The sequence below is a fragment of the Oncorhynchus masou genome, chromosome 19 (assembly GCF_036934945.1).
Source record: "Oncorhynchus masou masou isolate Uvic2021 chromosome 19, UVic_Omas_1.1, whole genome shotgun sequence".
NCBI classification, from domain to species: domain Eukaryota; kingdom Metazoa; phylum Chordata; class Actinopteri; order Salmoniformes; family Salmonidae; genus Oncorhynchus; species Oncorhynchus masou.
The window spans coordinates 16173819-16199039 of record NC_088230.1 but is presented as its reverse complement, the minus strand read 5'-3'; the positions used below and the strand labels follow the sequence as shown (position 1 = coordinate 16199039).

Here is a 25221-nt window from a genome sequence, read left to right as displayed (position 1 = left end):
GGAGTGGCACCGTTTGTACAGTGTGATGCCTAATGGAGAGGTATTAATGGTGTGAAGCCGATGATGGTTACAGTAGAATGAGGTCATGCTGGCTCCAGTTGGGGCGAGACTACAGACACCTCTGTGAATCTGACTGCATCCATGTCTGTCCTACCACTGGAAATAGGCTACCAACAACCACACACACACATGCACGTACACACAAGTGCACACACACACGTACTAATGGATGCACACACACATACACAAACGTACCAAACCAGACTCTTACCTAATGGAAATGTGTTTTTAATAGACGGAGTAGATCAATTGACTAGAATAGAATGGATTAGTTCAAACATGTATTAATGTATCAACACGTCATAACTCACATCATAAGTAGCATACAGCCCCTCAGCATTAAACAAGAAATAACAACCCCATCCCGAACAAAAACAAGGTCACAAATAATCATTGACAGGCAAACAATTGTGCCCTCTGAACTCCTGGGTGGGAGACAGACAGACGGGAGGGATCCAACTATTCATGGAGGGTTGAGTGTTGTATCCTTGTTTATTTTGTGCAGAGAGAGGGGGGATATTACAGGGTGTAAACTAGACAGGTCATTGGAGAGTTATGTGCACATACATAACTGTTGTCTCGCCTCTGTCTGTGTATATATATATATTCTACCGTTCAAAAGTTTGGGTTCACTTAGAAATGACCTTGTTTTTGAAAGAAAATGTCCTTTTTTGTCCATTAAAATAACATCAAATTGATCAGAAACACAGTGTTGTCACGACCTCCGCCGAAATCAGTCCCTCTCCTTGTTTGGGTATTGTTTGCCGGGTTCATTATTAACCCATTATTTACGAGTGACCGGTATTTCACGCACCTTCAGTATTTGTTTTATGCTGGTGCTGTTCATGGAATAAATGAGCTTGTACACATATCTGCTCTCCTGCACCTGATTCCATGCACCAGTTACCCACAGCCTGACAAGTGTAGACATTGTTAATGTTGTAAATGACTATTGTAGCTGGAAATGGACGATTGTTTTATGGAATATCTACATAGGCGTACAGAGGCCCATTATCAGCAACCATCACTCCTGTGTTCCAATGACACGTTATGTTAGCTAATGTATTGGTCTGGGTGTAGCTGGTGCAGAGGAGTCAGGCGCAGGACAGCAGAGATGATTAACACAAGTAACGTTGCTCAAATATTCTAATAACATGTCGTAATACCGAGCCCACAATAAAGGACCGAACATACATAAAACAATCACGCACAAAAACCATGGGGAAAACAGAGGGTTAAATAATGAACACGTAATTGGGGAATTGAAACCAGGTGTGTAAAACAAAGACAAAACAAATGGAAAATGAAAAGTGGATCGGCAATGGCTAGAAGGCCAGTGACATCGACCGCCGAATGCTGCCCGAACAAAGAGAGGGACCGACTTCGGCGGAAGTCGTGACAGCTAATCCAAGTTTATCATTTTAAAAGGCTAATTGATCATTAGAGAACCCTTTAGCAATTATGTTAGCACAGCTGAAAACTGTTGTTCTGATTAAAGAAGCAATAAAACTGGCCTTCTATAGACTAGTTGAGTATCTGGAGCATCAGCATTTGTGTGTTCGATTACAGGCTCAAAATGGCCAGAAACAAAATACTTTCATCTGAATCTCATCAGCCTATTCTTGTTCTGAGAAATGAAGGCTGCGAGAAATTGCCAAGAAACTGAAGATCTTGTACAACGCTGTGTAAAGAAGGCCAGTTTTATTAGCTTCTTTAATCAGCACAACAGTTTTCAGCTGTGCTAACATAATTGCAAAATGGTTTTCTAATGATCAATTAGCCTTTTAAAATAATAAACTTGGATTAGCTAACACAACGTGCCATTGGAACACAGAAGTGATGGTTGCTGATAATGGGTTTCCAGCTACAACAGTCATTTACAACATTAACAATGTCTACATTGTATTTCTGATCAATTTGATGTTATTTGAATGGACAAAAAATTTGCTTTTCTTTCAAAATCAAAGATATTTCTAAGTGACCCCAAACTTTTGAACGGTAGTGTGTGTATTTATATATATATTTATTTTACCTTTATTTAACTAGGCAAGTCAGTTAAGAACAAATTCTTATTTTCAATGACGGCCTAGGAACAGTGGGTTAACTACCTTGTTCAGGGGCAGAACAACATATTTTTACCGTGTCAGCTCGGGGATTCGTTCTTGTAACCTCTCTAACCACTAGGCTACCTGCCACCCCAATATATACAGACAGAGGGGAGACAACAGTTATGTATGTACACATAACTCTCCAATGTCCTGTCTCGTCTACACCCTCTCTCTGCACAAAATAAACCTGGATACAACACTCAATTCTCCATGAATAGTTGGATCCCCCCCGTCTGTCTTTCTCCCACCCAGGAGTTCAGAGGGCACAATTGTTTGCCTGTCAATGATTATTTGTGACCTTGTTTTTGTTCGGGATGGGGTTGTTATTTCTTATTTAATGCTGAGGGGCTGTATGCTACTTATGATGTGAGTTATGACGTGTTGATACATTAATACATGTTTGAACTAATCCATTCTATTCTAGTCAATTTATCTACTCCGTCTATTAAAAACACATTTCCATTAGGTAAGAGTCTGGTTTTGTACGTTTGTGTACGTGTGTGTGCATCCATTCGTACGTGTGTGTGTGCACTTGTGTGTATGTGCATGTGTGTGTGTGGTTGTTGGTAGCCTATTTCCAGTGGTAGGACAGACATGGATGCAGTCAGATTCACAAAGGTGTCTGTAGTCTCGCCCCAACTGGAGCCAGCATGACCTCATTCTACTGTAACCATCATCGGCTTCACACCATTAATACCTCTCCATAGGCATCACACTGTACAAACGGTGCCACTCCAGACATGAATAACTATCATACACTATGTCACTCCGCAGCTATGATCCCCATCCTATGCTCATAAATGTCTTGTCCTCAGTGCTGAATTTGTAAATCGTGAGGTGTCAGGATAAAAGGTGAGCGCGAGAGGGGGGTGACCTGGGGAGCTCTGAGGTTCCCAGGAAATCATCTTGCTTGCATATAATCGCATTTGCATGGTGGTCTAGACTAGAGCAGTAGAAAAGAGGCGCTTTGCTGAATGTATTTTGTAAACTAGGTTCCGGGAAAAATTGGGCCTTTTATAAAGCATTTCATGCAATTCTATGTAATTTTTACATGTTTCAGGGCTATGTCTGGTCTTGTGTACATACAACCCCAAAATGAACTCTCTCACCCAGGACTCTCTCATCATCCCTCTCTCCTTCCATCCTTCCTCCCTCTTTTTCCATCCCTTCCTCTCCCCCACCCATTGATCTCTCTTGCTTTCTTATTATATCCTGCTCTTGCTCTACCTCTACTCTCCACCCCTCCCTTTCTTCTCCCTGTCTCTCATCACTCTCTTTCTCACTCTCTCATCTTACTGTCCCGTTCTCTCACCCCCTTCCCCTCCAGCCACCTCCCTCTTTCTGTCTCTCCATCATCGCTCTCTCTTCACCTCTTTTTCTCTCCCTATGTATCTTTCACATTGCCACAACACGACCCCAGGTTGTGGCATTTCTATGTGTATCCCCCAGTTACCATAATAACATCCCTGATATTCCATTTACACTCCCGTCTGTATTTATTTCAACAGTGAAGCTAAAATGTGTAAATGTGTCTCTGTACTCCAGCATTTTGGATTTGAGATCAAATGTTTAATACAGAATATCACATTTTAGGGTATGTTTTATACACATCTGTTTTACCATTTAGAAATTAAATCACTTTCGGATTAGGTTTTGCACAATAGGGACTGAATGGTGAAAAATGTATTGTCACTTTTATTGTAAATAAGAATAGAAGATGTTTCTGAACATTCATGTGGATGCTACTATGATTATGGGTAATCATGAATGAATCGTGAATAATAGTGAGAAAGTTACAGAAGAACAAAGATTACACTCCCTCATAAATATTACCTTTCACCATTACCAAAAACAGGGGAGGTGAACATTTTTGGGGGGAGAAGGGTATGATCCTAGTGGGCAAAATATAATCTGAAGCACAACCAAAACAAACTGCAAATGCATCCAATAAGTTTGCAGGGTCACATGCTTGATGTAGTCATCGCGTGATAGGAATATGGGACCAAATACTCAACTTTCTACTACACCATAAGTGAAGTTGTCCAAATACTTATGAAAATAAAACATACTCAAATTGGGGGACTAGATACATAAAGTGGTTTCATTTCTAAATGGTAAAAAGATACAGTTGAAGTCGGAAATGTACTTACACCTTAGCCAAATACATTTAAACTCAGTTTTCACAATTCCTGACATTTAATCCTAGTAAACATTCCCTGTCTTAGGTCAGTTAGGATCACCACTTAATTTTAAGAATGTGAAATGTCAGAATAATAGTAGAGAGAATGATTTATTTCAGCTTGTATTTCTTTCATCAAATTCCCAGTGGGTGAGAAGCGTACATGCACTCAATTAGTATTTGGTGGCATTGCCTTTACATTGTTTAACTTGGGTCAATTTTTTTGTGTAGCCTTCCACAAGATTCCCACAATAAGGGGTGCATTTTGTCCCATTCCTCCTGACAGAGCTGGTGTAACTAAGTCAGGTTTGTCGGCCTCCTTGCTCGCACACACTTTTTCAGTTCTGCCCACACATTTTCTATGGGATTGAGGCCAGGGCTTTGTGATGGCCACTCCAATACCTTGACTTTGTTGTCCTTAAGCCATTTGACACAACTTTGGAAGTATGCTAGGGGTCATTGTCCATTCGGAAGACCAATTTGCGACAAGCTTAACTTCCTGACTAATGTCTTGAGATGTTGCTTCAATATATCCACGTAATTTTACTTCCTCATGATGCCATCTATTTTGTGAAGGGCACCAGTCCCTCTTGCAGCAGAGCACCCCCACAACATGATGCTGCCTCTCCCGTGCTTCACGGTTGGGATGGTGTTCTTTGGCTTGCAAGCCTCCCCCTTTTTTCCTCCAAGCATAACGACGGTCCTTATGGCCAAACAGTTATATTTTTGTTTCATCAGACCAGAGGACATTTCTCCAAAAAGTACGATCTTTGTCCCCATATGCAGTTGCAAACCGTAGTCTGGCTTTTTTATGGCAGTTTTGGAGCAGTGGCTTCTTCCTTGCTGAGCGGCCTTTCAGGTTATGTCGATATAGGACTTGTTTAACTGTGGATATAGATACATTTGTACCTGTTTCCTCCAGCATCTTCACAAGGTCCTTTGCTGTTGTTCTGGGATTAATTAGCACTTTTCACACCAAAGTACGTTCATCTCTAGGAGACAGAACGTGTCTCCTTCCTGAGCGGTATGACGGCTGCGTGGTCCCATGGTGTTTATACTTGCGTACTATTATTGGTACAGATGAACGTGGTACCATCAGGCGTTTGGAAATTTCTCCCAAGGATGAACCAGACTTGTGGAGGTCTACAATTGTTTTTCTGAGGTCTTGGCTGATTTCTTCTGATTTTCCATGATGTCAAGCAAAGAGGCACTGAGTTTGAAGGTCGGCCTTGAAATACATCCACAGGTACACCTCCAATTGACTCAAATGATGTCAATTAGCCTATCAGAAGCTTCTAACGCCATGACATCATTTTCTGGAATTTTCCAAGCTGTTTAAAGGCACAGTCAACTTAGTGTATGTAAACTTCTTACCCACTGGAATTGTGATACAGTGAATTATAAGTGAAATAATCTGTCTGTAAACAATTGTTGGAAAACTTACTTGTGTCATGCATAACGTCCTAACGACTTGCCAAAACTATAGTTTGATCAGAAGGCATTTGTGGAGTGGTTGAAAATGAGTTTTCATGACTCCATCCTAAGTGCATGTAAACTTCTGACTTCAACTGTATGCATGAAAATGCCCTCAAATAAAAGGTGACATTCTGTACTGTTGCCTCATGATACGTTTGATCTCTCATCCAAATAAGTATCATACATGACATATCCCACACCATGGAATTACAGTCTGTGTGCTTCAGAACCAAGCTCCTGTATCTTATGACCAATGCATGTTGTGTGTGCCTGTGCTATCACATATTTGAGAAACATTCATACAGAATTGTACCAACTCAAAGAGAAAACATTACATAACCCATTTCTATTTGCATTGGGCCAACATACCGTGGCTGGAAATGCATTCATTAACATTTAGAAATCCATATAAGTATAAACAGAATGTCTTAGAACACATACAGTACATCATGGTGTTCAATGTATGCAGGTATACTGGTGAATTATTGCCTAATGGCATATACACTGACTGTACAAAACATTAGGAACACCTGCTCTTTCCATGACATAGACTGATCAGGGGAATCCAGGTGAAAGCTATGATCCCTTATTGATGTCACTTGTTGAATACACTTCAATCAGTGTAGATGGAAGGGAGGAGACAGGTTAAAGAAGGATTTTATGCTTTGAGACAATTGAGAAATTGATTGTGTGTGTGTGCCATTCCGAAGGGGAATGGGCAAGACAACATATTTAAGTGCCTTTAAACAGATTATGGTAGTAGGTGCCCGGCACACCAGTTTGGGTGTGTTAAGAACTGCAACACAGCTGGGGTTGTTTTTTTGTCACGTTCAACAGTTTGCCGTGTGTATCAAGAATGGTCCACCACCCAATGGACATCCAGCCAACTGTGGAGTCAACATGGGCCAGCATCCCTGTGGAATGCTTTTAACACCTTGTAGAGTCCATGCCCCAACGAATGTTCCTAATGTTTTGTACACTCAGTGTAATTCCTGTTGCTGGAGGCGCCTCTCATTAAGCTTCCAGCAGACAGAGAGACACCACTGAGTCACGAGCAGCGATAGGACCAAACAGACTGTAGCCACGGAAAGGCCCACCGACATCATCACAGACACTGGCATCTGGTTGATGTCTTTGAGCAGGGCAAAGCTGCTGAGATGACTGCAAGAACACACTGTGTGGGTGGAGTTAGAAACCACTGAGGCACGGCCTCGCCACTTTTTCTTCTTAGGAATATGTGTGACATCTATCTCGTTTGAATTGAATATGCACATAGCTACTGACAGATTTAAGAAGTTTTACATTGCAATCTCTGCTTGCTCATTTCTCCTTCGACCAATAAACACAGGCGTGCTAGTGCCAGTAAACAGGGCTTCAGGTGTGTGATGGTAAGAATGACCGGTTGGCGCAGCCTTGTTGTGTTGGGGTTGCTAACGGATACAGTAACCACTCTGGAGCCAAGTTTTTAATTGTTTTTATATCCATTGGCCAAAGTCTGAAGGCCTTTGTAACTGAGTAGAGTAACAAAGGCATTGCCTGGGCAGGTGTCTCCGTTGCGGTTTCCTAGGTGGTGTCGAGTTGGGTGTTCTGATTGGTCAGGCTGACCAACCCACTGGGTGGAGTCCGGTCCCCCTGACAACAAGCTCCACCTCTGTGTGGTTGGTCCTGATCCTGGTTGTGGTGTTTCTCAGCTGAGGACTTACTTCTACAATCACTTATCCAGTCAACCGCTCCCCTTTTGCTCAAGACTTATTCAGCAACAGCCAGTTCTGTCTCAACAGAGACAAAAGACTGCCAAAGCCTGGCAGAGCCTGTCCAGGTGCAGCCTGCTGAGGTCGATACAGCTCACAATTCAGCTCTGTACACCCAGCATGTTTGTTGTCATAATTACTGAACCCAGGGGGGGACTGGCGCTGGTAGGTGCTCTCCAGATTCTGACAGGTACCCCTCTTTCTGCAGAACAACTTGTCTGTCTTACACTCATCCAGTTCCACATATCGTTCTGATGCACTCTTCTTTGCTATGAACCCAGATTGACACTCACAGCAGAAGCCACCATTGGTGTTGAGGCAAGCCAAATAGGCCCTACAGATGGTCGGCTTGTCCACACACTCATCGATATCCACACACCGAGTGTGGTCCTCATAGTAAATTGATCCACTGGGACATTGACACGATTCGCAGCTGAACAAATGTCCTGCAAACTGTCCTGCTGCTAAATCATTCTGTATGGCCAGGAGCAGGAGGAATAGAGTAACTCCCATGCTTCAATTCAGACCCAGACAAGTTGTGAGTCTCTGTCATGCAAATGATTCAGCTTCCTACTTTATGAAAAGAGAAGTCATTGAGTTTGTCCCATGCCTCCTACTAACCAAAGGTTAACCATCTTTGTCCACCGCTTTTTCTCAACAACTTGCGCTTAATTTCCTAATTTGTCATCTTTCATCTGAATGAGGAAGTCTCTTGGTACAGCATCTCCCCCTCACTTCCACCTACTGAGTTGATCTTACAGTCACTATCTCTACTTAGGAATATGTGTGACATGCATCACGTTTGAATTGAGTGTGCGCATAGCTACTGACAGATTAAAGAAGCTTTACATTGCAATCTCTGCTTGCTCATTTTCATGCTCCACCTCTGATGTATAGAACCTCTGTGCATATTTGTGATCTTGTAATTTCAAATACCTTCCATTCTGTAGTTGAAACTCTCTTGGCTTGTTTTGCACTAGAAATGTGTTTCAATGGCTGCAAATAGGCAAGAAAGACACATTTTGAAAAAAGAAAATGATATTGGTGGCTTGGTGCATTTGGTTTCAAGATGGGGATCTACAGTATAATTGTGGCCAGGCTTACAGTGACCGCTTACAACGGCATTGTGCCATCTTGTTGTTGCCATAGATCACCCTACTACGTGAAGGGAGACATCTCTCTAGTCGTGATGTGATTGGTTTCCAATGTCTGCCTGCTGATGTATCTGTGTTGTTGCTAGTGTAACTGTCTTCAGTCTGTGTTGTCCATCATCTTACTTTTAGTTTTTAATCCCCGCCCCCTGGCCCACAGGAGGCCTTTTGCCTCATGCCAGGTAGTCATTGTAAATAAGAGTTTGTTGTTTAATTGACCTGCCTGGTCAAATAAAGGTACACAAGACCTTGTGGGTCGAGTCACGATGCTCAGTCACAATGCTGATCCACGATGCAAACTGAACATACAGTATCACCTAAAGCCATAACGCATAAGTACTAGCTATCCCTCTCGAATAAATTGTTATATTACGGTTAAGTTAACCACAACATCGAACTCATGACTTCAATTAAGGTCAAATAATAGACAAACACTTTATTGTTTTGATAAAACATCACAGTTAAACAAGACCACACATGGAAGTTAAATCATATTAAAAGTCAAAAATACTTTTAAAAACATGGCAATAAACAATTGACAGAAGAGTATCAAAATAATAGGTTCAAAGTTCAGACAACTCAAACACTCATGATCAGGTGTGTGTACAATGCATCTTCCATCCAGTTTTCATAGTATCTTCAGCATATTTTCTCAACATCTTTGTTTGTTTCATCTTTCATGAGGAAGTCCTTCATAAAAAATCTCCAATCACTTCTTCCTACTTCTACCTGTCTTTGTAGGTCACCATTTCTATTTAGGAATATGTATGACATGCATCACGTTTGAATTGAGTGTGCGCATAGCTACTGACAGATTAAAGAAGCTTTCATTCTCAATCTCTGCTTGCTCATTTCCATGCTCCACCCCTGATGTATAGAACCTCTGTGCATAATTGTGATCTTGTTGTAATTTCAAATACCTTCCATTCAGTAATTACAAGTGTTTTCCACTTGAAATTTGTTTCAATGGCTGCAAACAGGCAAGAAAGACACAGTATGTCTTCCTATTGGTGGCTTGGTGAGTTCTGTGTCAAGATGGGGATCTATGGGGTGGGTTTGCAGAACTGTTGTGGCCAAGCTTACAGCGACCTCTTGTGGGTCGTAATAAAATACCAAACAAAAGGACCTATTTAAGGTACTTAATTGTTACCCAGAAATAATTTGATATCGAGATAAAATCAGCTGCATTGGACATTTAAGAAACATTTTTATATTCTTCTGGAATATGACTTCAATACACACACTGACTCACGTACGCTCAATGGAGATGTTAGAACAATCATTACAGTAAACAGCCATGTACCGACAAAACAAGATTTTTGTCTCCTGTTAAGAGATGGGATGCTACATTTAAAAGGTTAAGTCATCTCCAAACCTCAAAGCTTTATCATTTCACAATCTCTCTGTAGACAGCCTATTAAGGCTGACCATGCCTTTTGGTAGGTACTAACACAGGCTCAAATGGTTAGTGGCAGAGAGTGGAACAGTATGGACTATTTTATTATGTGTGCTATTTTGCATAATCTTACTGGCTGACGTATTATAAATTATGGATAAGCCTATGTTGCTGTATATGTAATGCAAATGGCTGATCTGGTGTCTTCCACTGGGTTATTCAATACCACCATGGGCATGGAGCGAATTAGTTTTTTGCTGAGCCGGTTGAGTGCAGAGACAGTGGTCCAGTTGTGGTCACACCTCAGTGACAGTGCATTGACCGTCTGGGCTGCGTGAGCGCACACTGAGACCTCCGCTGGAGGACCCACCACCAGGTGGCAGTCTGTCAGGCTGGACCTCTCTGAGCCGGCGCTGTAGGAGTCTATGTCTGGGTCTCCGTCGAGACCCAACTTCCCGTCCCCCCCTCTCCCTATCCCACCCCCACCCTACTTCATCACCACCACCATCCTCATCCTCACTGCTACCAGATGCCGACTCGTACACCTGGCTTATTCTTGAAGCTACCTCTTCCTCCCCCTCTGGTTGGCTGATGAGGAGCTGGGACAGAGAGTCTTCAAGGGAAATGGAGGCTGAGGTGGCAGGGTGGGCACCCAGGACTGTGGGGGGTCTGACTGGAGGAGCCGGGATGACAACCCCTAAGCCCCCCGCCTGCGACCGTCCAGTCACATCCTCCCCATCAGCAGAGCTTGGCCGTTCCACTGTTGCCGCTGTGACCGGAACAGCTGCCACGGCAACAACTGGCGGGGTGGGGTCAGGGTCCAGTCTGAGTCCAGCCACGCCCTTTTTGGGAATGTCTACCACATCACGCTTCATGCGTCGGCGCGACCGTGCTCGTTGCGGCGATACTGCACCATGTTCTCCAGGTCAGCCACGTACAGGAAGCCAGCAATCAGCATCTCAGCGCTCTTCCTGCCCTTGGCGAAAGCGTCCTCCAGTTCACGGCTGGTCCTCTCGTCATACTGCCACCAGCCGTTCCTCCCCTCGTAGTACCATGCATGGTCTCCGCCAGCGCTCCCTGGCCCGGTTCCTCCTCGTCCTCCTGCGGCTGCTGCCTTCAGCTCCTCTGGGGACAGCAGAATGGGATGCTCCAGGAAGTCCTCAGGTACTTCCTGTCGGCAAAGAGCGCAGCGCTTGCTGTGCCAGGAGGCTCCTTTGACGCACAGGAAACAGAAAACGTGGCGGCAGGGCAGGCGAACCGGGTGGACACAGGTCTGGAGGCAGATGGCACATTCCGGCACAGGGTTTGCCGAGGGGGTAGGTGAGCTGGGGGAGTCACCAGTGAAGGCGTCCCCTCCGTCTTCTACCTTTGAGGAGGACACAGAGTCCACTGAGTGGTCCACCTCACCACAGCTCGCCATGCTGAGGGGAGACACAGCAAGTTAGGCAAATTCTGAGACAGACAAACAAACCTGCAGTCTAATTTTACTCTATTATCAAAATCTGGATATTCAAGATTGAAGCTTCATAGGATCAGCAATAATCTTCTCACCCTGGAGACTCAAATCACAAAGCTGTCATGAGATATTAAATTAACAATAGGCCTAAATATCTAAATTTGAATTTCAGACGATTTAGCTGGCTAGAATCTTTTATATCACAATCTTATTTCTAAAATTGCTATGATGGGTTAGGGTTATCACCTTACTGTTTCAAGTGCAGTTAATGGGATGTCATCAGGATCAAATCTGTATTCTCTCAAAGTTCCTCTCTATGGAAAAATATTGTTGAAAAGATGATATTGTCTCTGCACTCTTTCCCAGAGAGATTGTAACACTGGTAACTCGCCTCTCACTGTTTGTTTTGCGCAACAAAAACAAAGCATGCCAAAGTTAGCTAGCTAGCCAACAAGACTAACTATACAGTATTTCACTATAACGTTATTAGCCATCTTGCTAATCTAAAGAGAACATATGTTCATTATAGAATTAATAGGAAAACTGTCCATACATAATATATGTAGTTACTAAACCGACAGTATTACTAAATCATAGTATGATTTTGTCGTCATGAAACTAGCTAGCTATTTCTTGTAACGTTAACGTTAGCTTGCTAGCTTCGGAGGCCCAGTTGTCAAAAGTAACAGACACACCCCTTGACTGTCTTCTCACTTGGGGGAATTTCATCCATACTCACCTGTCAAAAATACTGTTGGCACTTCGCTCAGTGACGTAGCTATTTAGACAGTTCGAAAAATAGATGCTACCAATACAAAGCAAAATAGAAGCGTTCCTCCTCTTTCAGAGAAGAAAATGCGAAGCGAGAGGTTTTACTCTGAACAAAATCTGTCAAGAAAATAAGCCCATTGAAGTGAGACATTTTTGTGTAGACGCCAATGAGAGGGTGTCGAATTTGGTCAACAAAAATGTAATTGTTAATTTGTTTCGTGAGGCTTATTTGATTGAATATACGTTTCTTAATGGTTATGTTGTTATGAAAGCACTGATATAAGTAGACGCATGTGACATTTTGCCAACTTAAAAAAACAAGACTTTATATCCGAGTTGTGCCTATTGCCATAGAGATGGATAGAGGACATGGACATAACCCATTTTAGCAAGGACATAGGCGATTGCGGGCTTACACCATTTTAAAGTTGTCAACTGGGTGGGGATTCATATGAGTTGGGAGCAAGCAGCCAATGAAGAGGAAAATTGACTACTTTAAAATGGGCATGGCTTCACTGCCCATGCTGTCACAGACGCGAAGGAACAGATACAAAAAGGAGTCCTGTATCTATCTCTATGGCCTGTTGTTCACATTCATTGGCTAGAATAGTCCCACCTGATGTCACCTCCCACCTGTCTTCCATCTTTGAGGACATGTATTTCCATTGTTAGAGCGGTCACTCGAATATCTTGTCAATATAATAGACAATATTTGCCCATAGGTATTATATACAGCATAGAGCTCGCCAGTTTGTAATGCTAAAACCGGAAATGAGTTACCGCTAGTTCGTTCAGAATGGGGAAAGAATAGGGTTTTGGGATAAACGCCGAATATAAGGTCTGAGATAAACACAGGTTTATACGTTTTGTTCTATGAGATAATAGAAATCAGTTAACATTACCTTTATGATTTATGAAGACTTTGTTTTTGAAATTACATAAATGCTTAAAAATTCACAAAAAGTGACGTTATCTGATGAAGATTATCTAATATAACAACATTTATCAAATCTCCTGTATACCACAGACCTTATTTTTAGTCTTTATCCACGATCCCTACAAAAACACCATTCATTTCTGCATAGACTTTGTCCAATGAACCATGGTAGAGTTAGTGCCCACAAAAATACGCCATTACTATTTATCGCGACTGGCGAAGGGAGGTCATATCCACTTTTGAAAATGTTTATAAGCTATAGAAATCTTTGGAAAGGGCTTGCCACATAAAAACAAAGTTAGTTGGTTCATTTTTTAGTTCAGTCATTTGTGAAAACAATATAATTGACATTAACATCTTCCACACAAACAAACCAATGTGGGACCATACAAAAGATTTGAATCATCAAACGGCATCATTAGGTTCAATTTGACTTTATATATAGAGAAATGCTACACTTGTAGAACAAGTAGGCTAGCCACTGTCATGATGATGATAGAAACAAAAAAAATCTGAAAAGACAGTTTGCTTTCTGAACACTGCTTAATTCAGTCCATAACAATTTAGTGACTGTTTCCTGAAATGGATGGTTGAGGTAACATGTTGAAATAAATGGATGCCCATTATTATACAGCATATGATAGAGGAATGAACTGCTGCACACCGTCTTGACTACAGGCAAGACAGAGTTTGAGTTCTGGACTCATCATTAAGGTCTCTCTCTCAACCCAGTCAATCCAGTCCTCCATCTGTCCATCCAAATGCTATATCGATCCAACCATTCATTAGGCCCGCAATCAGTGTTCCAATTCATCCCAAAGGTGTTCGATGGGGTTGAGGTCAGGGCTGTATGCAGGCCAGTCAAGTTCTTCCACAACAATCTTGAAAAAACATTTCTGTATGTGTAACAGTATAACTTTAGACCGTCCCCTCGCCCAAACCCGGGCGCAAACCAGGGACCCTCTGCACACATCAACAACAGTCACCCACGAAGCATCATTACCCATCGCTCCACAAAAGCCACGGCCCTTGCAGAGCAAGGGGAACCACTACTTCAAGGTCTCAGAGCAAGTGACGTCACCGATTGAAATGCTATTTAGCGCGGACCGCTAACTAAGCTAGCCGTTTCACATCCGTTACATATGGACCTCACTTAGTGCACAGGGGCATTGTCACACTGAAACAGGAAATGGCCTTCCCCATACTGTTGCCACTAATTTGGATGCACAGAATCATCTAGAATGTCATTGTATGCTGTAGAGTAATATTTCCCTCCACTGGAACTAAGGTTCCTAGCCCGAACCATAAAACAGCCCCAGAACATTATTCATACTCCACCAAACTTTACACTTGGCACTATGTATTGGGGCAGGTTGCGTTCTCCTGGCCAAACCCTGATTAGTCCGTCAGACTGCCAGATGATGAAGCATGATTCATCACTCCAGAGAACGCGTTTCCACTGCTCCAGAGCCAAATGGCAGCAAGCTTTACACCACTCCAACTGACGCTTGGCATTGTGGTGATCTTAGGTTTGTGTGTGGCTGCTCGGCCATGGAAACCAATTTCATGAAGCTCCCAAAGTACAGTTATTGTGCTGATTTTGCTTCTATTGGCAGTTTGGAACTCTTTAGTGAGTGTTGCAGCCGAGGATAGATGTTTTTGTACACGCTTCCGGATTCTGTCATCCCGTTCTGTGAGCTTGTGTGGCCTACCACTTCGCGGCTGAGCCGTTGTTCCTGCTAGATGTTTCTACTTCACAATAGCAGCAGTTACAGTTGACTGGGGAAGATCTAGCAGGGCAGAAATTTGACGAACTGACTTGTTGGAAAGGTGGCATCCTATGATGGTGCCACGTTGAAAGTTATTGAGCTCTTCAGTAAGGCCATTCTACTGCCAATGTTTGTCTATGGAGATTGCATGGTTGTGCGCTCCATTTTACACACCTTTCAGCAACAGGTTTGGCTGAAACAGCTGAATCCATTAATTTGGGGTGTCCACATACGGTTGTATATAATTTATGTGGAAAAATGTCAATAGAAAGGGATTTGATCACCAGTATTCCTTGACTCTTCCTCCTTTCGATGACACACTTCCTTCAATCTGTGACATGGGGTCAGGAGTTGCCGTACAGGGTGGGGTGCCATAAGACTTCTCGTCTTTGTACCTCCTCAAACTTCCTGTAGACTCGTGTCCTCACTCTCCGAAAGCAGGCACCCGACTCCCCATTCACAAAAAGCGAGAGAGCGAGAACATACACACAAATTAGGATTAGAGTGATCAACGATCTATTAGAATGGGTCATGTACAGAGATGGGGAAGAACAGGGAATGTATAACCTTGAGGAATGCACTACATGAGCTGTCCCTCAAGCACCCCCCCCCCCCAAGGATGAACCAGACTTGTGGAGGTCTACAATTGTTTTTCTGAGGTATTGGCTGATTACTTTAGATGTTCCCATGATGTCAAGCAAAGAGGCACTGAGTTTGAAGGTAGGCCTTGAAATACATCCACAGGTACACCCCCAATTGACTCAAATGATGTCAATTAGCCTATCAGAAGCTTCTAACGCCATGACATCTTCTTCTGGAATTTTCCAAGCTGTTTAAAGGCAGTCAACTTAGTGTATGTAAACTTTTGACCCACTGGAATTGTGATAAAGTGAATTATAAGTGAAATAATCTCTGTAAACAATTGTTGGAAAAATGACTTGTGTCATGCACAAAGCAGATGTACTAACTGACTTTCCAAAACTGTAGTTTGTTAACAAGAAATTTGTGGAGTGGTTGAAAAATGACTTTTAATGACTAAGTGTATGTAAACTTCCAACATCAACTGTACAGTATGTCTGTCGTGGATGTCTTGAGTAATATTGTTTATTAATAAGATCCATGAAGTGCAGAATCCAAATCAGAAATTATATCTGAATTAACATTTTACCCTCTTTGGAATTAAGGTTATATTAAAGTTGGTAGCTGGATGGACACCACAGTGGGGGCAGCCACACTCAAATTCATGTGCTTTTCAGCAGGGGAGGGGGAGAAGAATAACATATATTCTACAGCCCCTACTTCTGGTTTCTAGAAAGTGTCAAAAACAGTGTCAGTAGGAGTTTCAGAGGATAGACGTTGGAGTGAATTTATTTGTTAGAGACGAGACCCAAAGAAGCTGGCAGACAGGGGAGCAGGACGAGTTGAAGACCAAATTGAGTAGCTGCTCCCATACACTTTCTCACACTCCTACATATTTCTACATTACAGAAGAGATTAGTATTTTCCCCCAGTGAAATTACAAAAATGTTAGCATGTTTTTCCCTCAAGAAAAAGATAACATTGATATTTAGATGAAATAACAGATCTCCCTCTGTTGTACAAGTAAGCTTTCTTTCAGTGTAGGAAAAAGGGTTAGTTTTTGCCTTTCCAGCTCCCACTGAACGTCATGTGTTGTCGGTTTTGTTCTACATCTGCACCTGGATCCTGAACAGTGACAGCTGCTCTGCTATAACTGTATGTCTGGAGCTGTGTGGGGTGGGGGACCCATGCGAACTGTGAATAGAAACAAGGAAAGGCTAAGCTCGCTGGAACACCAATCAGATTCACCAAATCTGGAAACAATCGCTAGAGAAAGGCAGGGAAGTATAACATCCCAGCTGGAGGAAAGCAAGAGGATAAGGAGAGATGAGAGAGTGGTGGAGAGATAGACACTGGTTCAAATGGTTGATTTTCATGCCAAGCCACCAAAATATGATTGAGCATGAGCCATACAGTAAAAAATATACTATGCATCAGTCCATCAGTAGAATTACACTACATTGTGTCTTGTGTGAAAGTTATTCTCATCATAATAAACCTGATTAGTATCACAATGAACTTAAGATCCCTACAGCAGACCTCCTACAGGGCTCTATAAAGGGGAAAAAAAGTTTATTGGAGTGCTAAGAACGCACTCACGTGAAAACACATGCCACACAGGTCAAGTGCCATGGCTTCAGAAACCCCTCTGTAGTAAAAGATGAGTGGGATAACATCTTGACATGCGGATAATGTATGTAGGGTGAATAGGTAAGGAATTTGGGAGGAGTTTGGGGGCAGGCCAATGCATGGTCTTTGAAGCATTCAGCCTGCAGCTGACCACCGTGACCAACTGTTGATGACAGAGAATATAGGTCTGAGGATGAGGCTCTAGGCTTTCATAAATGCTAGCTGGCTATTGCCTTCGTGACAAGGAAACCGATAGAAGGCACTGGGTGCCAAAACTTTGGTTTAACCAGTCAATTGTTGGGAGCATACTGCACAGTGTGCAACTTTCTTCTTTTAATGTTTTGTTTTACAAAGGAAAACATTATTGGCATCAAACACCAACTGTACTGGCCAGAATACTAAAGTGCATCGTACACCGATTATACCAAACACTAGGAACACCTTCCTAATATTTAGGGGCACGGACTACATAAAGGTGTCGAAAGCGTTGCACAGGGATGTTGGCCCATGTCGACTCCAATGCTTCCCACAGTTGTGTCAAGTTAGCTGGATGATGGTTGGCGTCAGTCTCTGTATTTTGTGTCACTTCTCTCAAAATAAGTGCATTTCTCTGACAGGGAACTAGGCTAGTATAACAGAAAAGAAATAAACATTCTAGTCAGCTTGATGGAACATGGCAGGGACAACAAGGCCTACACCAGAGATAGATCTACAGAACACAACATTTAATTGGACAGCATATAAAAATGTTCTAAAAATCTCTGCAATGTGGAAATACAAAATGACAGACAAAACAGATCAAAACTAGAGACCACAGAAAATATTAAAACTGAAGAGAAAAGCAAAAATATAGGTTCAATATATAATTCAGGCCAATCTGACAATTAATAAAATCAGTTGTTGAATCATGCTCATGTACAAAGGTCTCTCCACTTCACCCTCGGGCTCGTTTCAGCAGTTTCTAAGGAAAGACAAAAAAATCATCATTGACATTTGGAAAGTAGCATGATAAAGTCAGGAATCATAAGACAATCCTTTGACAAATGAACTGAAAGAATAGGACATCCATTAATCCACATGACTCGACTATAGCTGTATAACATTTAGCCACCGTGAGACATTTGCTGACGTGTACCTGTCCGGCGACACTCTTCCCACGTCGGAGAGCATATATCCTTGGATTGTTCAGAGGAAATCGTTATTTGCGTCGCCAAGCAGTACCCAGAAAATAATTGCATCCCATTGTTAGATGCCCCGCCCAAATCAAAACCAAACGTGGATTCCATGTTGTGTCTTGCTTAGCTTGCCCACGTGTATTCTTTCCACACTGAAAATGTATACATGCTTGACTACATCACTTTTGCTACATGGCATATTATTATTATGATATTTTTAGCACGCACACCTGTCTGTTTCACACGTTTGTCGAGCTAATAAGCCTCGCAATTGGGCAGCATGTTTAGTTTGGATTTGGAGGGGGGTGGTAGCATCTAACAATTGGATTGCATTCTTTCCTTGGTACTGCAAACAACAATTTCCTATAAGAACCGTCCACAGATATTTGTATTTGTCCATGTTGCTAAACAGGCACAGGTAGGCAAATATCTCACACGCCACTTCAAAAGGTATGTCCTAAGACAGAATATTACAGTTTAAATAACTGTATATGACGAAGGGTCTGTAGGGCTAACTCACTACCACAAAATCTATGATGTCAATACAGCAACCACAGACATTTGCCACGCTCTCTATAAAGTATATTTTTAAAGGTAAAAAATTCAATAGCCTCATCTACATTGTTATGTACTGATCTGAAAACCCATCACATTAGCGGGAACTTGCTTTCACCTGTCCAGGCTATTTCAGATCAGTGCTGATGAAGGAGAGAAAGACCCTTTAGCCCATTGATATGCACCGTGTTCTGCACCCAATGTTGCTGGGAATCCCCATACCTTGGATACTGCTTTGACGTGGTGTGCTTTGATAGTAGCCGATTTCTCCTCAAAAGCTTTCGTCCTCGCCTCTTCTGCGAGGCTATGCAGAAATAGCAGCACGTTCAGCTCAACCTAAAATGGACATTCAAATTCACATGAACATTAGAGAACTATCCTACTTGCTAGGCTAAGTTACACAGCTACTATAACGATAGCTGTATTGCATGTTTACCTGTGCTTGAAAGCTGTTCGTTTTAAAACAGTGTTGTAATGTTTAGCCTAGCTAGCATGTTAGCTAGCTACGAGAGCATTTTCAACAAACATACCATTGCATCTGCCGCTGTGCCTATACGAATGTTGGCTTTCTTCCTCATTAGAGACTTTAATGTAGCCTTGGGCACCTTTTTCAACATATTGCCAAACTTGTAGTTAGAAACATTAGCTAGTTATCCTCAGCACGGTGACCGTTGTTTAAGCTTTTCAATCTCCCGCGTTGCTCACTACCGGCGCATAATGTGACGTCAGGATTTTAAATAACGTTCAATGATTTGCTTTATAACACATATTCATATGGGTTCTCTCAATTGAAAATATAAAATTAATATTTATTTAGTTGAGGTGATGGCCATCTAATGCTGCATTCATAGCCAAGTGGGAAGGTGGTAATTACCAGTTATGAAGTCATAAATACCATTTGGATGCATTCAAGTGCTTTGAACTAGCTGAGAAACGCCGATTCGATCATGGCCAACAAGCTGGGTCAACCATAAACTAAAAGTACATCTATCATGCTTGATTCTAATGTTCAAAAAACATATTAATAGAGTGCTTTTTATAAATAATGTTTTGTTGTTTTTACGCACTGACTTTTGATGGGAAAATGCACATGTTGTTTTTATTCACGTGAACATTTCTGCCAATTGGATGGAAACCTAGCTATAGACACCACAGGAGGTTGGTGGCACCTTAATTGGGGAGGACGGGCTCATGGTAATGGCTGAAGCGGAATAGGTGGAGTGGTATCAAATACATCAAACACATGGTTTGAGCCATCCTCCCCTCAGCAGCCTCCACTGATAAACACCCTAGAGACTCTGGCAAGTGTGCTAGTACGGTGTCACTTTGATTATGCCTGCACATCATGGTTCACCAGCAGCTCAAAACAGCGCCAACGCTCTAACCACTAGGCTACCCTGCTGCTACCCTGCCGCCCCTGCCGGTTGAGTCACAAACGTGATCTTTCTGTCTGGGTTGGCACCTCCCTCCTAGGGATGGCACGGAAGAGCACCAGTAAGCCAGTGACTCAGCCCCTGTAATAGGGTTTGAGGCAGAGAATCCCAGTGGCGAGAGGGGAACCAGCCAGGCAGACACAGCAAGGGTGATTCGTTGCTTCAGTGCCTTTCCATTCACCTTCACACTCCTGTATGACCTACTGAAGAGATGAGTCTTCAATAAAAACTTAAAGGTTGAGACCGAGTCTGTGTCTCTCACATGGGTAGGCAGAACATTCCATAAAAATGGAGCTCTATAGGAGAAAGCCCTGCCTCCAGCTGTTTGCTTAGAACTTCTAGGGACAATTAGGAGGCCTGCGTCTTGTGACCATAGCGTACATGTAGGTATGTACGGCAGGACCAAATCAGAGGGATAGGTAGGAGAAAGCCCATGTAAGACTTTGTAGGTTAGCAGTAAAACCTTGAAATCAGCCCTCGCCTTGACAGGAAGCCTGTGTAGGGAGGCTAGCACTGGAGTAATATGATCAATTTTTTTGGTTCTAGTCAGGATTCTGGCAGCCGTATTTAACACTAACTGAAGTTTATTTAGTGCTTTATCCGGGTAGCCGAAAAGTAGAGCATTGCAGTAGTCTAACCTAGAAGTAACAAAAGCATGGATTACTTTTTCTGCATCATTTTTGGACAGAAAGTTTCTGATTTTTGCAATGTTACGTAGATGGAAAAAAGCTGTCCTTGAAACAGTCTTGATATGTTCGTCAAAAGAGAGATCAGGGTACAGAGTAACGCCGAGGTCCTTCACAGTTTTATTTGAGATGACTGTACAACCATTAAGATTAATTATCAGATTCAACAGAATATCTCTTTGTTTCTTGGGACCTAGAACAAGCATCTCTGTTTTGTCCAAATTTAAAAGTAGAAAGTTTGCAGCCACCCACTTCCTTATGTCTGAAACACAGGCTTCTAGCGAGGGCAATTTTGGGGCTTCACCATGTTTCATTGAAATGTACAGCTGTGTGTCATCCGCATAGCAGTGAATGTTAACATTATGTTTTTGAATGACATCTCCAAGAGGTAAAATATATAGTGAAAACAATAGTGGTCCTAAAACGGAACCTTGAGGAACACCGACATTTACAGTTGATTTGTCAGAGGACAAACCATTCACAGAGACAAACTGATATCTTTCCGACAGATAAGATCTAAACCAGGCCAGAAATTGTCCGTGTAGACCAATTTGGGTTTTCAATCTCTCCAAAAGAATGTGGTGATCGATGGTATCAAAAGCAGCACTAAGGTCTAGGAGCACGAGGACAGATGCAGAGCCTTGGTCTGATGGCATTAAAAGGTCATTCACAAGTGCAGTCTTAGTGCTATGATGGGTCTAAAACCAGACTGAAGCATTTCGTATAAATTGTTTGTCTTCAGGAAGGCAGTGAGTTGCTGTGTTGCAGTAGACCCTGATACATATAAACGAAGACCTCAGTGAGAACAGGCTAAGACTCACAACATTCCATTTAACTAATACATTTTGATGGGTCTCATTGTTTTGTTTTAACACCTGAGGTTTCCTGATGTTTGCCTTTGAGTGAATGCGCATTACTATGTTTCAGAGTTTATGGTTTTGAGATATCTTTTTAATGAGCTTTCCTGATTGTGGTAGAAGGGCCACTTGTCAGCCAAGTTGTTACTTGTGATGAGAAATCAACAGCCTTTTCTAAAAATGTTGAGAAGAATGGAAGATTCAATATAAGCCAATAGTTTTTTATATTTTCTGGGTCAAGGTTTGGCTTTTTCAAGAGAGGCTTAATTACTGCCACTTGTAGTGAGTTTGGTACACATCCGGTGGATAGAGAGCCGTTTATTATGTTCAACATAGGAGGGCCAAGCACAGGAAGCAGCTCTTTCAGCAATTTAGTTGGAATAGGGTCCAGTAAGCAGCTTGAAGTTTTAGAGGCCATGATTATTTTCATCATTGTGTCAAGAGATATAGTACTAAAACACAGAGCTCGGGTATTTTCTGTATACCAGGGAGCTAATTTCTTATGAGAAATGTTTTTAGTTTTAAGGGGTGCAACTGCATCTAGGGTATTGCGCAAGGTTAAATTGAGTTCCTCAGTTAGGTGGTTAACTGATTTTTGTCCTCTGACGTCCTTGGGTAGGCAGAGGGAGTCTGGAAGGGCATCAAGGAATCTTTGTGTTGTCTGTGAAATTATAGCATGACTTTTGATGCTCCTTTGTTGGGGTGTGAGCAGATTATTTGTTGCAATTGCAAACGTAATAAAATGGTGGTCAGATAGTCCAGGATTATGAGTAAAAACATTAAAATCCACAACATTTATTCCATGGGACAAAACTAGGTCCAGAGTATGACTGTGACAGTGAGTAGGTCCAGAGACATGTTGGACAAAACCCACTGAGGTGATGATGGCTCCGAAAGCCTTTTGGAGTGGGTCTGTGGACTTTTCCATGTGAATATTAAAGTCACCAAAAATGTGAATATTATCTGCTATGACTACAAGGTCCGATAGGAATTCAGGGAACTCTATGAGGAACGCTGTATATGGCCCAAGAGGCCTGTAAACAGTAGCTATAAAAAGTGATTGAGTAGGCTGCATAGATTTCATGACTAGAAGCTCAAAAGATGAAAACGTCATTTTTAAAACATTCGCAACAGATTTCCCAAAACATTAAGTGTGTGCCCTCAAGTTACCACATATCTACAAACACAAAATCCATGTTATCGTGTGTTTGTATGCATGTGTCTGTGCCTATGTTTGTGTTGCTTCATTGTCCCACTGTTTCATAAGGTGTATTTTTATCTGTTTTTTAAATCTTAATTTTACTGCTTGCATGAGTTACTTGATGTGGAATAGAGTTCCATGTGGTCATGGCTCTATGTAGTACTGTGCACCTCCCATACTTTGTTCTGGACTTGGTGACTGTGAAGAGACCTCTGGTGGCATGTCTTGTGGGTTATGCATGGGTGTCCGAGCTGTGTGCCAGTAGTTCAAACAGACAGCTCGGGACATGTCAATACCTCTCACAAATAAAAGTATTGATGAAGTCAATCTCTCCTCCACTTTGACCCAGGAGAGATTCAAATCAAATTGTATTGGTCACATGGCCCAATACAACAAGCCCTTAACCAGCAATGCATTTCAAGAAATAGAGTTAAGAAAATGTTTAGTAAATAAATATACAGGGGTACCCATACCGTGTCATTGTGCGGGGTTACAGGTTAGTCGAGGTAATTTGTAAAGTGACTATTCAGAGGTAATAAACAGCGAGTAGTAACAGTGTAAAACAAAGAGGGGGTGGGGTGAGGGGGGCATTTGATTAATTGTTCAGCAGTCTTATGGTTTGGGGGTAGAAGCTTTTAAGGAGCCTTTTGGTCCGAGACTTGGCGATCTAGTACTGCTTGCCATTGACATGCATATAATTATTGGTAGCTCTCTGTGTACATCTAAGTCCCTCTTTGTGGCACCTGACCACACAACTGAACAGTAGTCCAGGTGCAACAGAACTAGGGCCTGTAAGACCTGCCTTGTTGATAGTGCTGTTAAGAAAGCAGAGCAGCGCTTTATTATGGACAGACTTCTCCCCATCTTAGCTACTGTTGTATCAATATGTTTTGACCATGTTAGTTTACAATCCAGGGTAACTCCAAGCAGTTTAGTCGCCTCAACTTGCTCAATTTCCACATTTCTCATTGCAAGATTTAGTTGAGGTTTAGGGTTTAGTGAATGATTTGTCCCAAATACAATGTTTTATGTTTTTGAAATATTTAGGACTAATTTATTCCTTTCCACCCATTCTGAAAATAACTGTAGCGCTTAAGTTTTGCAGTCATTTCAGTCGTTGTAGTAGCTGACGTGTATTGGGTTGAGTCATCCGCATGCATACTCAAAGCCTGTGGCATGTCGTTGGTAAAGATTTAAAAAATTAAGGGACCTAGACAGCTGCCCTGGGGAATTCCTGATTATGTTGGAGAGGCTTCCATTAAAGAACACCCTCTGTGTTTTGTTACTTTTTACCCCTATTGGTAGTTACAGCCTTGTCCCATAGCTGCAACTCCCGTACGGACTCGGGAGAGGCGAAGGTCGAGAGCCATGCATCCTCCGAAACACGACTCTGCCAAGCCACATTGCTTCTTGACACACTTCTCGCTTAACCCAGAAGCCAGCCGCACCACTGTGTCAGAGGAAACACCATACATCTCTCGACCGTATCAGAGTGCATGCACCCGGCCCGCTACAGGAGTCGCTAGAGTGCGATGGGACAAGAACATCCCGGTCAGCCAAACTCTCCTCTAACCCGGACGACGCTGGGCCAATTGTGCGCCGCATCATGCGTCTCCTGGTCACGCCCGGCTGCAATACAGCCCGGGTCTGTAACGATGCCTCAAGCACTGCAATGCAGCCTTAGACTGCTGCGCCACTCGTGAGGCCAGACAGGTAACTCTTAATCCACAATATAGCAGGGGGTGTAAAGTCATAACATATACGTATGTCAAAAGTCGCACTGAAACAGCCCCCACAGTATTTTTGTTATCAATTTCTCTCAGTGAATCATCAGTCATTTGTGTAAGTGCTGTGCAATTTGATTGTCATTCCCTATTAGCTTGCTGAAAGTCTGTTGTCAATTTGTTTACTGTAAAATAGCATAATATCTGGTCAAACACTATTTGTCCCAAAAGTTTATTAAGGTTTGGTAACAGGCTGATTGGTTGGCTATTTGAGCCAGTAAAGGGGACTTTACTATTATTAGGTAGGGGAATGACTTTAAAAATAGTA

At 42.3% G+C, this 25221-nt stretch overlaps 1 protein-coding gene and 1 pseudogene across 1 annotated transcript; both read right to left on the bottom strand.

The window, feature by feature from the left end:
* Positions 1-9135: 9135 nt before the first annotated feature.
* LOC135505871 (E3 ubiquitin-protein ligase rnf146-like) lies at positions 9136-12463 on the bottom strand (annotated as a pseudogene).
* Positions 12464-17972: 5509 nt separating this feature from the next.
* On the bottom strand, positions 17973-19701 carry cenpw (centromere protein W). Its single transcript, XM_064924618.1, has 3 exons — positions 19523-19701; positions 19215-19328; positions 17973-18223 (listed from the first exon to the last, which is right to left on the bottom strand). The coding sequence occupies exons 1-3, from the start codon at positions 19607-19609 to the stop codon at positions 18197-18199; spliced, it is 228 nt and encodes a 75-aa protein (XP_064780690.1). The 5' UTR covers positions 19610-19701; the 3' UTR covers positions 17973-18196.
* Between the last annotated feature and the right edge of the window lie 5520 nt (positions 19702-25221).

What these genes read in the sequence shown, in the direction of transcription:
- cenpw (XM_064924618.1), bottom strand. Translation starts at nt 19,609, where the DNA reads ATGTTGAAAAAGGTGCCCAAGGCTACATTAAAGTCTCTAATGAGGAAG. An exon ending in GCACAGCGGCAGATGCAATG is followed by an intron (nt 19,329 to 19,522) that starts GTATGTTTGTTG and finishes TGTCCATTTTAG; the next exon opens with GTTGAGCTGAACGTGCTGCT. An exon ending in ACGTCAAAGCAGTATCCAAG is followed by an intron (nt 18,224 to 19,214) that starts GTATGGGGATTC and finishes GTCTTTCCTTAG; the next exon opens with AAACTGCTGAAACGAGCCCG.